Source organism: Pyrus communis, chromosome 11 (genome assembly GCF_041283825.1).
Source record: "Pyrus communis isolate YQ-2024b chromosome 11, ASM4128382v1, whole genome shotgun sequence".
Taxonomy (NCBI): domain Eukaryota; kingdom Viridiplantae; phylum Streptophyta; class Magnoliopsida; order Rosales; family Rosaceae; genus Pyrus; species Pyrus communis.
Window position 1 is genome coordinate 11151539 of NC_142575.1, and position 13398 is coordinate 11164936.

The following is a 13398-nucleotide window of genomic DNA, read 5'->3' on the forward strand; positions in this document are numbered from 1 at the left end:
ATAATATGTGTAATAACTATTTATTCATTGTAATTAAGGTGAGTAATTACATTTATTGATTTACTTTAATTATTGTGGTACAAGTTGTAAATATCTTGTAATAATAGGTCAATTATTTTTCTAATTGGTAGTCATTTTTTACTAGGAGCTTTTCATTAAAGTTCCATTTTTAAATTTGGGTTTTATTTGGAAGTTTATGACTAGGTGGATATTTATCTAGAAAATAAGAGTTGCAAGGGTCTATATCTAAAGAACCCAAAAAAATATTGTTACATACTACCAAGGTCACTTAACGATAAAAATGTTACATCTTGTCAAGACTATGAAAAAATAGATTCAACTTGAGTACAACCAAATACGTTGTTTTAACTAAGTACTTTGAATGATATCAAATAAAGTAATTGCTAAGTTGCTTGCATTTCTTACAAATGTTGAACAATGACCATTAATTAGAAAGTGTGGAAAGAAAAACATGGTGCATGGGAAAATTAAATAAAATGTCTTATCTCTTTAAATTTGTGGGTGAGTATCTTCCATGATATAGTCAAATTTCAAATTATTGTGCGGGCCATGTTGCCTGTTAGGCTTTGAGCTTTGGAATTGAGGTACAGGGATGTATGACACATTTTGTTTTTGGGAATTATTATTAGCACTCCAAAAATCTCATTTTACACTTCAAACTTTCTATTTTAGGAAAGAAAAATACACTTGTGAGGAGTGTGAATGAGATTTTTGGAGTGCCAATAACAATTCTCTTGTTTTTTTAGGTATATGATTTACTTTTGGATGAATTAAGATGTGTGATTTGAATGCTAAGCAAGTGCTAATTGTGTGCACAAAAATGGTAGGAGGGGTAAAAGAACGTGGAACTCGGAGCAAGTGCAGCAAAGGTCTCCCCTACACGGTTCTCTCCGAGTGGGAATCTTTCTCTCCTATAGTCTCTCTCAACGTTTGGTGTGAGGCTTCCAAATTTAAGAAAATCAGGTGGTGCTGACCCTAGCTTTCACCAGGGTCGGTCGCTGTTTCCCCCTTCTCTCTTTATCTTCTCTGTTCTTTGCTTCTATAGCTTTTTCCCCTACCTTTTTATCCCAATCTATTTTGTTCCTCTTGCCCAGTTGGTATCCCTCCTCTTTGTTCATTCACATTCTGATTTTTTTTAGCCATGCATGTTGTTGAGATCGTGTGTAGAGCTTCGGTGTTTACACCGGCTCGGGTGTTTCCAACACCACCACCTTCTCCTTGTTATTTGTCTTTACAAACAGTGTTGTTTGTGCGTTCCCACGGACTTCATCTTGATAGTTGGCTTTTTTCGATCAGTTGTTGGCTATCCTTTCTTTGTGGCTGTGCTTGGGAGGTAAATCAGGGTCGGATGCTGCGATTGATGAGGCGATGCTTAGCTGCGGACGAGGAATTGGATGGATCGAGAATTACTATGGCGGTGGCGGTGGCGGTGGCGGATGCAGTAGATGTTTTTGGAGTCTGTAACTTCATTTGTGTATTTGGGCTTCAACTGTTGGCTAGCCCTTTTGTAGTTTGTTTATCTTGGCCCATTTTTTGCTTGTTTATATGTTAACTTTAGACCTTTGGTTTGTTTATATGTATGTATTTAGTTTGTAATAAAAGTAGCTTTTAACCAAAAAAACAAAAAAAACAAATGGTAGGAGGGGACTTTTTTAAGGGTAATAACACCAACTTTATAAGTAAGAAATTAAGAGGCCTAATCTTATAAGTAAGAAATTAAGAGGGTAATAACCTCCCTCTATAAGTGCCTCTGTTCGATCCCAACCATGCTTAAAGTCACTGGGAGAAAAGGGTGATTTCTTACTAAGCTTATAGGAATCTCGTTGTAGGCTCAACTCTACATTGTATTTGAATGATTCAAATGAATCAAACCATTTAATTTTTAGGTACTTCTTCAAAGATCGTCCTTAAAAAAACACTCAAATTCAAAAACTTTTAAACCACTCAATGAAATGGTTGTTAGCTGAGTATTTTCTTGAAATACCTTTTTCGGCTATTTTTATATTATTAGTAGTTTTGGATTCGTCCAACTTTTTGCATTATTAATCCAAGAAATAAGGCTTGAAAATTAAATAGCTTGGATCAATTGAAACAAATGAAGAGCGCCAGAAAGGTGTGTCTCAAATAAGTAAACCAAAAGGGTAGATAAAACGCGTTGCCAGCCAATACGTTGCTGTGGTGTAGTGGTTATCACGTTAGTCTTACACACTAAAGGTCCCCAGTTCGATCCTGGGCAGCAACATAATTAATTTATATTTAATCATCCTTTTGATCCTCCTTCATTAGCCATATATGATACAAGTTTTACTTATATCTGTTATCTAAACACAATTACCTCAAGGTTGCTGTGGTGTAGTGGTTATCACGTTAGTCTTACACACTAAAGGTCTCCAGTTCGATCCTGGGCAGCAACATTTTTAATTTATCACTTTTTGCTACATTTTTTTTTCCAGTGCATGTTTTGAACTTTCTCTTCTTTTACAAAAAAGAAAAGAAAACTGAACAACTTTTTACCCAAAAGTAGGGTCTTCTTGGGGTGAAAATTGAAGTCGTCCTAAGATTTGCTGAGAAGAAGAATTATCACTTGCGAGAAACAAATAATATTTCTTAGAAGATACAGTGTTGAGTTTTCACCCATGCGTTTCTGGTTCGAAACTCTCTCATCTCCTAAATTATTGTTATAGTTTTGAACTCTTTAATAATAAATAAATATTTCCTAGAAGAAAACGGTTGACATAGAAAATGGAGGAAAAAGAATTTGCCCAAAAGTGGTAGTTAATCAAATGTAAATGTAATGAACAACAAAAATACGTTGGCAGGTAAATCAGATTTATACATCTCTACCTTCGTTACATTACATTAACATTACTGCCTCCTTCCAATTGGTGCCTATATGAATGAAATACATGATGTTGATGGTACTTTGGCCATGTACATCCTGCACAAATACCTCAAAAAGGGAATTCTCCGCTCAAGTAGGTCCTCGAAAATGACTCCCGGTGGTGCTTATCCCTAGTTAGCAGAAACGATTACTCGCACTTCAGCAGTGACTTCTGGGTGAAGTTTCAGTTCTGCAATATACTCTCCTATCTCTCGAATATCTGGAAGCGACACAATGCGCTTGTCCACCTCCCTACATATGAATGAAAGAACGGACATGGAGCAATCAGGGTGTGCTTGGAAAAGATAAAATGACAAACACCGGCATGAAAGATTTGAATTGCAAAATATCACACCATTTGCGATCCACACATACACATAAAATTATCACGAACTTTTAAACTGCAAAATACACGAGCATACAATAAATTATCACAAGCTTTTTCTGTTTGGAAAAGTTTGGTTCCGGGGATATGTTTGCAAGGTCTTCTCGAGAAGTTTCTAACCATTTAAGCTAAGGCATTAATATGAAATTCTCTCTCTTCTTGCTGCTTTTCCCTCTTTTTCTTTTGGGGGTGTTGCGGTTTAAAAGCAAAATTCTGCTGCTAGCCTGCAGTAGTTCTTAAGCGTAGAAGTATTGATGCTTGTGTTATGAAACTATATGGTATATATCATGCGGACAAAATTCAGATAACAATAACAGAGCTCGTGTGAAAATTGCGAATGATATATCGATCATACTCTTGATAAAAGATACTTACCTGTTCAGTTGTGCCTTGATTATGTCAACAAGATCTTGGGGGGTGACGCTGCAGAAACATCTCTCTGTTAAATTTCATATGCAGACAGTGCATGAAGTATTTAATGTCGCACTGAATACAACTCACCTTCCAAAAATTAACTTTCCTTTTCCACCTTTGCGCTTCACCTTGAAACCTCCAACAGTTTCAAAAATACGAGCAAGTTGCTCCGCCTCTTCTTTTACCTGCACCAAGATGAAATAATCTTACAAGACATGATTGATAGGACGAATTCAGACAATATAGAATCTACTGCCAAGAGAGGTATCAAATGCATTTAGAATTGTTTTGGGTGTACAACACCACATAAAACACAATCAGCACAGAGCCAGAGTACATCCAAATCATATTTTAAATTTGAGATAAAAATACATGAGTACGGCACCCAAAACAAAAGGAGAAAAAAAAAGTGTTAATTACCCGTATTTTCTCTGCCTCAATCCTTTCCTCTTCCACCTTCATTTCCCTGGAATGAACAATTAAAATTATGAGTAATATGTTCTTAAGAGATATATAATTAATTTGGTACCCTAATTATTTTTCCCAAAAAACCAAAAAGTGTGAATGCCATTAGGTAATTTGATTTAACTCCCACCAAAACTTATGTTTATGCCTTACTGCATAATGTAGTCTTAGACACAAAACCCTTGTGTGACATGTCATCTATCAATGTTTAATGAGCAAAAGTTTATTTTCGGTGAATCATAATTTACATTACAAACATTTGTTTATTGGATAAAAACCATGTAGTTGTAACTTGTAACTTATAAATTAAGCAGGCTAATGGCTTGTGCAATCTAAGAAAATACATCAAGAAAAGAGGCATATTCACACAACAGGTGTTAAACCCTCTTTATGTCTATCTCTAGTTTAAATTTCTATCTGAAAACGTAAGAAACGAATTGCACCCAAGGACTGAGATGTTTCCAATTAATTTGCAGAAGCAACTAAAAAGCATAATAGTTGTGCAAATAAAAGTTCACATTTTGATGCAGAGAACTTGAGAAGTATTACTATTAGTACCTCGCATTGATACAATATGAGTATGGATCAAACTCGAAGTAGGTGAATCGGCTGAACATTCAAATTTTGTGTCGACTTTATGAAAGAATTTCAGAGTTGGTAGTATACACTAAAGGCAGTTTACATTAGAGAGCAGTTAACTATTGGTAATCAAGTCTCACCACAAACACCGATCGACATTTCATACATTACTTTCACAACTTGTATATGCCTCCTCTTTCCGTCTCATACATTATCTAATCAATTCCGTCAGCATTCTGCATAAGTTCTATCTTATGGTTTCCAACTAAAACTTTTCGTCATCAAACTAGTTTGACTCGTAAACGCAACACAACAGATTCACAAGTCTTACTGTAAACTTCAGATATGAAAATGTGAAACATAAAGTACAAGAAATTGACAAAAACAAATAAAGGGACTCGTTCCGAATGAGAAAATTCAGTCATGCATTACTTGAGCAGCAGGGGAGTGACAATCTGGGCTTTCCCCAATGGTAGCAGATAATTCCTGTAATAACCAGCTTTCACACTTAAAAGTTGCCCTTTCTTTCCCAGGTCAGTTATGTCCTCCTTTAGAATTATCTGAAACAATCAAATAACAACAACAACAATTAAATTAAACAACCCCACAATAATGCTACATTTAGTTCACTATTTTTCTTTGAATTTGTAAGAAAAAGAACATGTTTAGAAAAATAAATTGAGGTGGGTTCTTCCACTTTCGAATTCTGGAAGCAGAGAAACTCTAAAAATTTAAACTTATGGGTAAACATAGAAATACCAGAGGAAGAGAACCCATTTCTTATATTTACCGTTCGAGCCTTCTTTGCTTTCTTCTGAGCGACAACCACCAATCCCGTTCTTCTATCTGACAATTTGGTAGCTTCGTTTGTGTTTCCCGCGAAGCTTTGAAGCCACGAGGAAGAACTCCACGACAGAGTCGATGCTGCGGATGCCATTGTCACTCTCTCTCTCTCCCGCTCACGCACAGAGAGTCTTAGGATTTATGGGCTTTCTATCTTATCTCTTTCGCCATTTGCCTCTGTTATGTTTCAGATGAAAATATTTTCATCATGGCAAGTACAGCACCTGATTTTATTTTAAATTATTAAATTTTTAACACATATATTTTATTATTTGTATACTGACACGTGATGTAATATCTTATATTCCAATCACATTAAAAAATATCTCGTTTCAAAGAACGGTTGTGTTTTGTTTGAATTTTGTAAAAGCTGAAAGGTTGTTTGATTGTATGCTTATCCAAGAGGACCAAGACGTGCTTCCTATATCTTCCCATAGAGCTCTAGCCTTTGATAAGGCCCATGTAACTCTTTCACTAACTTGAGATTAAGTCCTATTAATTTTTCAAGTATTATAATTTTCCTATACATAATAGTTGTCCTTAACTTGTTTCTATGAATAATTTGTGCTTTTGCTTTCGACGGGGTATGATTGTTGTGCTTTTGCTTATTGATGATGATTTTGCTTGAACTTGGTGTCATAGAAAACTTATGAAAATTTACAAGGATTAAAGCAAGTGTTGAGCCATAAGTAATGTTTATATGAATTTGAGCTCTTAGATTATATAATAACAGTCCAAATAGCTGGTTGCATCTCCAACCCCATAATTAGCCTGAATGAATTTCTTCTTCTTCTTTAATTTTTAGGTAATACTTTTCAGTTATATGTTGATACCTAGTTGGGTGACTTCTCTCGCTGTTATTTTCAGTTACAAGTTTAACATTTACTTCACTTACCTTGGATTTTGAGCTCTTAGAAGTTGTTATTCAAAATCTCAATGCACCTGCTATTCTCTTGACACCAATGTTTATTTTCTTCTCTTTTATTATGTAAGGATAAGATGAAGAAAAAGAAGGATGAAGTTAAAAGGAGAAAGTATTCAAGAAGCACCTGAGATAGTGATGGTGATATTTCAAATGACAATGGTACTTGTGTTGAAGTAAAGACCATGATATGGCTGATGACTTATATTATGTATTTTGTTGTTGGTTTCAAACGTGCACACAGTATACCTATTTTGTTACCGACTCAACGCCTTAGAATCTTGTTAGCATCTCAATATGTTTAGAGGTGTTAGGATGCTTATGTTAGCTTTTGGGATATACACTTAGTGTATTTATTGGATGTAACCTAAGTTATTGATCAATGAAATGTGATTAACCAATGTATTGCCTCATATTTGTTATGAAATGTGTATGTGTCCTAGGGTGTAACCTAACTTATTGATGCTTTCAATCTCACTTATCTTCAACCATAGCATTATAGGATTAGATTGGGTGATGATAAATTCCTCGCTTATGCATTTGTTATGTGACAAACTTATAGGTCACTGACTTCTGTGTTTTGTGACGCTTATTATGTCACAGTTAAAGTTATTAAGTGACGAATTTGGCATTACAAATACTAAAAATATGTGGCGAATGAAAAATTCGTCACTAAACTATAGGTGACTTAGTATATGTGATGAAAATAGTGACACTGGATTTTCATCACATATAATCAAATGTGATGAATTTTCATGTTTATGTGAGGAATGTCTGTCACCACCTAAGCCATGTCTTCTTGTAGTGTATCGTGTTTCATTTAGATTAGTATTTTCCTTATTAATTATAACCCACATCATCAACCAAGTCATTTAATGTTTAAAACTCTTCACATCACTCTCAATGTAGACCGCTGAATGTTATAAAATCTAAATGCTACAAAGAAGTGTAAAAATATTTGTAAAAGTATTTGTCCCTTGATCCTATCCATGGTCTTAAATATCAATATTTCGCCGATAATATCGTTTTTTTGAGAGGGGGATATTTTCACACGTATCCACCTTATTTTCGTCAATATATCGGGATAATATCGATAATATCGGTCATATCGGTAATATCGGGATAATATCGATAAAATAAACATAATAATTTAGTGTGTGTGTCAGTGTGTGTGTGTGGTGGTGTGTGTGTTATGATAAGTTACATAATATAATATAATATAATATAATATATATATATATATATATAATATAAATCCCCTAAACATGCCAACTTTTGAAACTTTTGACAACTTTTGACAAGACAAAATGTAGTGGTGGTTGGTTTCATACTCAAAACCGTGTGCCACTTCCAACTCTTTCACATTCAGAGTATCAGATCACCACACCTCTATTACACCTTTTCATTTCTTCTTCTTCGCTTAGCCCTTTCAGAGCCCTTTCAGAGCTTCAACACAAAGGGTTCCATATTTAAGGTAAGTTTACAAATATATATTTATATTATTGTAATTTATACAACAACAAAAAAATTTGTGTGGACCCGTACATGTGATCTAAGAACCAAATAATACTTGCATGTTAATTTTTTGAAGTAATTAAGTAATGTTGTATAATTATTCCCTAGGATAATTTTAATATGTTTAATGTTATTTATTATTTTATTAATATTAGGTTTTTTCATTATCAAATTGGATTATTATTCATTAAATTGGATTATTATCAAATTGGATTATTCATTAAATTGGATTATTATTAAATTGGATTATTATCAAATTGGATTATTATTCATTAATATTAGGTTTTATTATTCCATATTATTTTTATAATTACTTAAATTCTTACAATCATTTTCTTTACTTCGTATTTAATTCTTCTGTAGAATAACTTTATTATTTAGGTTCTCTTATACAACCGTCATCACTACTATATTTTTTGGCCAAAAAATAATTGCCTAATTTCCATGAAAAATAAATATAGGTACGTTTAAGATGTCTAGTGGAGTTACTAAACGTGATCCAACTTGGGAACATGGAGACTCAATAGACGGAAACAAACATGGCACAATTTGCAAATATTGTGGTCGGGTAATGAAGAGTGGCGGAGTGACACGACTTAAGTACCATCTTTGTGGATTAGATCCAGGAAATAATGTCCAACGATGCGATAATGTCCCCCCCCCCCCAAGAAGTGAAGGCATTCATCACCACATTATTAAAAAAATAAAAAACACCAAAAGGAAAAGAAAACACATGGAATGGAAAATATTCGAGCTGGGCTACGAGGAGAAGTCATTGGCCAAGCGGTTGACAATGATGATGATGATGATGACGATGAGGACGAATGTGATGATGACATAGGACCTGAAGAACGACGCAATTTCAAACAAGCATTACGTGCCTCAAACAGTCAGCATGGGAAAGAGAACACCTTCATAAAATTCCTAATAGAGCACAAGGTTCTGGGACAAGTGGTGGTGCACAAATGAGATGGGGAGCAAGTGTTACAGAATCACAACCAACACCACCAATAGCCCCAAGTTTATATAAGTCATCCAAAGCACGTCAAAAGAGTGTTTAGAGTTATTTCACTGGAGGTAATGTGAAGGAGGGAATGGGGCATCTAATTAGCAAGTTCTTTATCTATGAAAATGTCCCTGCTGAGAAGGCATCATCACATCATTTCAAAAAATATGGTATTGGGATGTCAACAGGCCGGTGTTGGAGTACAACCTCCCACTCCCTATGAGGTAAGAAACAAATATTTGGAAATGGAGTATAAAGACATTGGCGAGTATGTTAACAAGTTGAGGTCAAAGTGGAAAACTAATGGTTGCACAATCATGTGTGATGGATAGATTGGCCCGACCAGATTGTCTATCATAAACTTCATGGTATACTCCAAAGGAAAGACAATTTTTTTGAAGTTCGTTGATGCTTCAGACCATATAAAGAACTACAAGTATATTTACAAATTATTGAGGGATGTAATCATGGAGGTGGGAGAGCATAATGTTGTCCAAGTCGTCACCGACAACGGTTCTACATTTGTCAAAGCTGGAAAAAAGTTAATGAAGCATCATAATGTGTTTTGGACATCATGTGCAGCACATTGTATTGATCTCATGTTTGAGGCAATGGGGAAGAAAGAGAATATTGCTAATGTCGTAAAAAGAGCTAGAACGATCACAAATTATATTTACAATCATGGTTGGTTGTTGGCAAAGATGCATGAATTTTGCAAAGGAGAAATTATTCGTCCAGCTACCACTTGATTCGCCACCAACTATATTGCATTAGACAGCCTACTTAAGAAGAAAGCAGGGTTGAAGCAACTATTCACTAGTGACAATTGGGCCAACCACAATTTTAGCCGCTCAAATGCAGGTCGTATGGTGGAAAGTATAGTGCTTGATCATGCTTTTTGGACTTAATCAGAACATGTGTCCCAACTGTTTGAACCTCTTTACAAAGTTTTACGGATCGTTGACACAGAAGTGCATCCTACTATGGGGGCAATATATGAGTTGATGCGTGTAGTGAAGGAGGACTTGGAAAGAAAACATGGTGCAAGGTGGGTCATAAAGATAATTGATGACCGATGGTATAAAACATTATACCACGATTTGCATGCAGCAGGTATAAATTATGTCATAATTTGCAATTCATTTCTTTAGTTGCATAAGTATTATTTCTCTTATTAGAGTATGTGTTTCTTTGAATAGCATATTATTTGAATCCTCGATACCAATACAGACCCGGTGTTAGAGATGATGGTACCCTTATACGTGTTATACATAATGTATACTCTAAATTAGACCCTGCATCACCATCAGTTGGCCAATTTGTACACAATTACTTAAATTATAATAATTACATTGTTGGATTAAACTAACACGATTTATTGAATTCAACTAACATGGTTTAAAGATGCAAGAAGAACTTTTGGAGAACCAACATCAGTTGCTGCTCAAACAAAAATGTCTCCTAGTGAGTGTAAACATATTTCACTATCAATTTATAATAGAATTTGTTGGAGTTATTAGGCTTATCAACATTGTTTTTCATTATAGCTGAATGGTGGATCATGTATGGGACTGATGCACCAACTGTGAGAAAGTTAGCAATCAAAGTATTATCACAAACAGCTTCTTCATCTGCTTGTGAAAGAAATTGGAGTACATTTGCACTCATACACACAAAGCAAAGAAATAGGTTGGCTCATAGTAGGTTGGAAAAATTAGTATATTGCTACTACAACATGAAGCTTCAAATTCGAGATAAGAAAGCAGAAATAAATCATGTCAACCGTGGTGTCCCACTAGATGTGTTTGATATTTTGGTTGAAGATGATGATACAGATGGTAACCAACTTTATCAATGGATTAGACCTCTTCATTTAGATGATGATGAAAGCAACCCAGCTCTAAGAGTTGTTGAAGAAGCACGTAATGAAGGGATAAATGTAGAAAGAGTATTAGAGGAGGAGGTGAGATCTAGCAGCGCTGACTCTTTTGAAGAACTTTTGCGCCCAAGACCAAGAAACACTGGAATTCCACCTTCTTCCAATCCTACACAACCACAAGATCCTGCTGATACTAATGATAGCTCTAGTACAAGATCAGGAGACTCAACTACCACCGTAGGTGGGAATGATGAAGGATATAGTGGAGCTAGAGGTAGTGGTGGATATGGAAACTATGTTGGACCACCTCCCGGATTTATGAGCCCCTTCACTGATGAGGCAAACTTCACGCATGCAACACAAGATGAGAACCATGGCAGTAGGTGGGCAGGACCAGGAATTGGTGCCATAAGGAAGGACTATACTTGTAAAGAAAGAGGCAAGGGGACTCTGTCAAGTCAAGAAGTTGACTCGTTATCTATAACTTCGGACTCTGTTGAAGTGAGAAGTAGTAACTATGGTTATACTCATAACCAACCATTTCCCTACCCTTCATATCCCATTCCTGTTGGGATGGAATTGAGCGACTCATGGAAAGAATCTGAGACTTAATCTTCAAATGATTTTGTTTATGGACAACGACAACCAATCTCGGATCCATATGGATGGCATGTTAACAATTACATGCAAAACTATTTTGGGGATTTATCATTTGATGACTACTCTTCACAATACACTTACACATAGAGATGATGAAGATAGTGAAAATTTTGAACCTCATAGGAACTCTATGTGGTACTAAGTCACTTATGTATCTTACCATGCAATGTATAAAGTGTAAAATATTGTACTAATTCATTATATATAAATGGTTATGGTGTGTTTAAACTTCTTTCATTAATTACTACATATTTTCTACACTCACAATGTTTGCCAACTCACTATATAATCAACTGAAATCAGTTAAATCCATCATGCAATGCATTTCCTTCCAATTTTTTGTGATAAACTAATAGATAATTGACTAAATAAACATCCTGCAAAGTTTCAATAAAAATTTCCAAGTTTTTCTTACAATTTCCGTGGTTTTTATTCAATTTTTATCAATATCTATAATATCCCGATATTTCCATCGAAATTTCCGTGTTTTTGGACTACCGATATTTCCGATATCAGCGATATTTTAGACCTTGATCCTATCCCATATATATATAGGGGCAAACTCGTGGTACCACAAAAAAAAAAAACACAAATTTTGACACAACTCTTAGACCATTAGATGTGTACATTTTTAATGGTTGAGATATAATCTAATTAGTCCAATTAATTTTCTTTATTCAAATAATTATAAATTGAGAATAAAATTCTAAAAACCTTTTAATTAAGAATTTTATATTCTCTCTCTTCATTGTTCATCCTATGTACAGATACCTCCCATGACCATGCTATCTTGGTTTCTACGTTTTTGATTTTGTTTTTAAATTTCTTCTCCATCTTGATGATTGAATCTTTCTGCACCAACCAAACTTCTGTTTTCTTTATTCAGACCCGATTCTGTATATATCCCTTGGAATGTTTTGAACACATGCGGATGTTCATTCTGTATTCAGACCAGATTCTTTTCCACTCACCAAAAACGGAACAACTTTGGGATTTCTTTTGCAATAGATGAGTCTGGAAGATCTTTTCCAATAAGGTTTCTAGGTTCAAATAGTTGTGGCATGTTTGGGTTCCAGTAAGGTTTCTAGATGAGCCCGGAACCGCAAACAACAGAACACGAGATTTGATGCACCAATATTGATGCAAATTAACAAACAAAACAGGAAGCTACAAAAACAAAAACGAGAACAGATTTTTTACGGGGCAGCCTAATATGACTAATTGGTCAGGCAATCAAATCTCAAATGATCAAAATTGCTGGATTCTCATGGGAAAGCAAAAGAAAAGGAACGAAATGGAAAGTTAATGGGATTAGGAGAGAGAATCAGAGTCATATTTAAAAAAGGTTTCATATTTTTATTTCCAATGTATGTTATTATTTTTTTTTTTAAATCAAATCAATTGGCATATTAGGTTAAATCTCAACGGTTAATAGTGGGGTAATCTAATAGTTTAAAGGAGAAATTAGGTTTTCATCCCTCTTTTTTTATCAAATTTGAATTTCGAGATTCATGTAGTGGAGAAGCACAAATCTCAAAATTCAAACATATCTAACGGTGATAAATAGGGTGGTAAGCATACATCACACTAAATGGTAGTGAGAAAAAATGCACTTCTTTTTAAAACTCCATTGATTGAAACCTTACTCCTTTTTAATTTTTAATCAAGGTCCTTGGTTTTAATAAACATCATTAATTATTTCAATAATAAAATATTTTACATATCAAGATAATTAAATTTTAGAGAAAATTAGAATTAGATGCCTAATTTTAGACTTTTGTAGACTAATTAAATATTTATGCTTTTTGAGTTTTTGATTAAGCTTTTG

At 34.5% G+C, this 13398-nt stretch overlaps 1 protein-coding gene, 2 non-coding genes and 2 pseudogenes across 3 annotated transcripts; 4 read left to right on the forward strand and 1 right to left on the reverse strand.

Moving 5' to 3' along the window:
* Positions 1-2190: 2190 nt before the first annotated feature.
* On the forward strand, positions 2191-2263 carry TRNAV-UAC (transfer RNA valine (anticodon UAC)). The gene has a single exon. It is a non-coding gene; the product is annotated as a tRNA-Val (tRNA).
* Positions 2264-2362: 99 nt separating this feature from the next.
* TRNAV-UAC (transfer RNA valine (anticodon UAC)) lies at positions 2363-2435 on the forward strand. Its single transcript has one exon. It is a non-coding gene; the product is annotated as a tRNA-Val (tRNA).
* A 580-nt stretch (positions 2436-3015) lies between these two features.
* LOC137743390 (large ribosomal subunit protein bL9c) lies at positions 3016-5791 on the reverse strand. Its single transcript, XM_088679018.1, has 6 exons — positions 5536-5791; positions 5178-5305; positions 4122-4167; positions 3789-3886; positions 3659-3710; positions 3016-3150 (listed from the first exon to the last, which is right to left on the reverse strand). Exons 1-5 carry the CDS (start codon positions 5680-5682, stop codon positions 3659-3661), a joined length of 471 nt encoding a protein of 156 aa, XP_088535144.1. The 5' UTR covers positions 5683-5791; the 3' UTR covers positions 3016-3150.
* Positions 5792-8497: 2706 nt separating this feature from the next.
* LOC148692889 (uncharacterized) lies at positions 8498-10279 on the forward strand (annotated as a pseudogene).
* A 206-nt stretch (positions 10280-10485) lies between these two features.
* Positions 10486-11712, forward strand: LOC148692890 (uncharacterized; annotated as a pseudogene).
* Positions 11713-13398: the final 1686 nt, after the last annotated feature.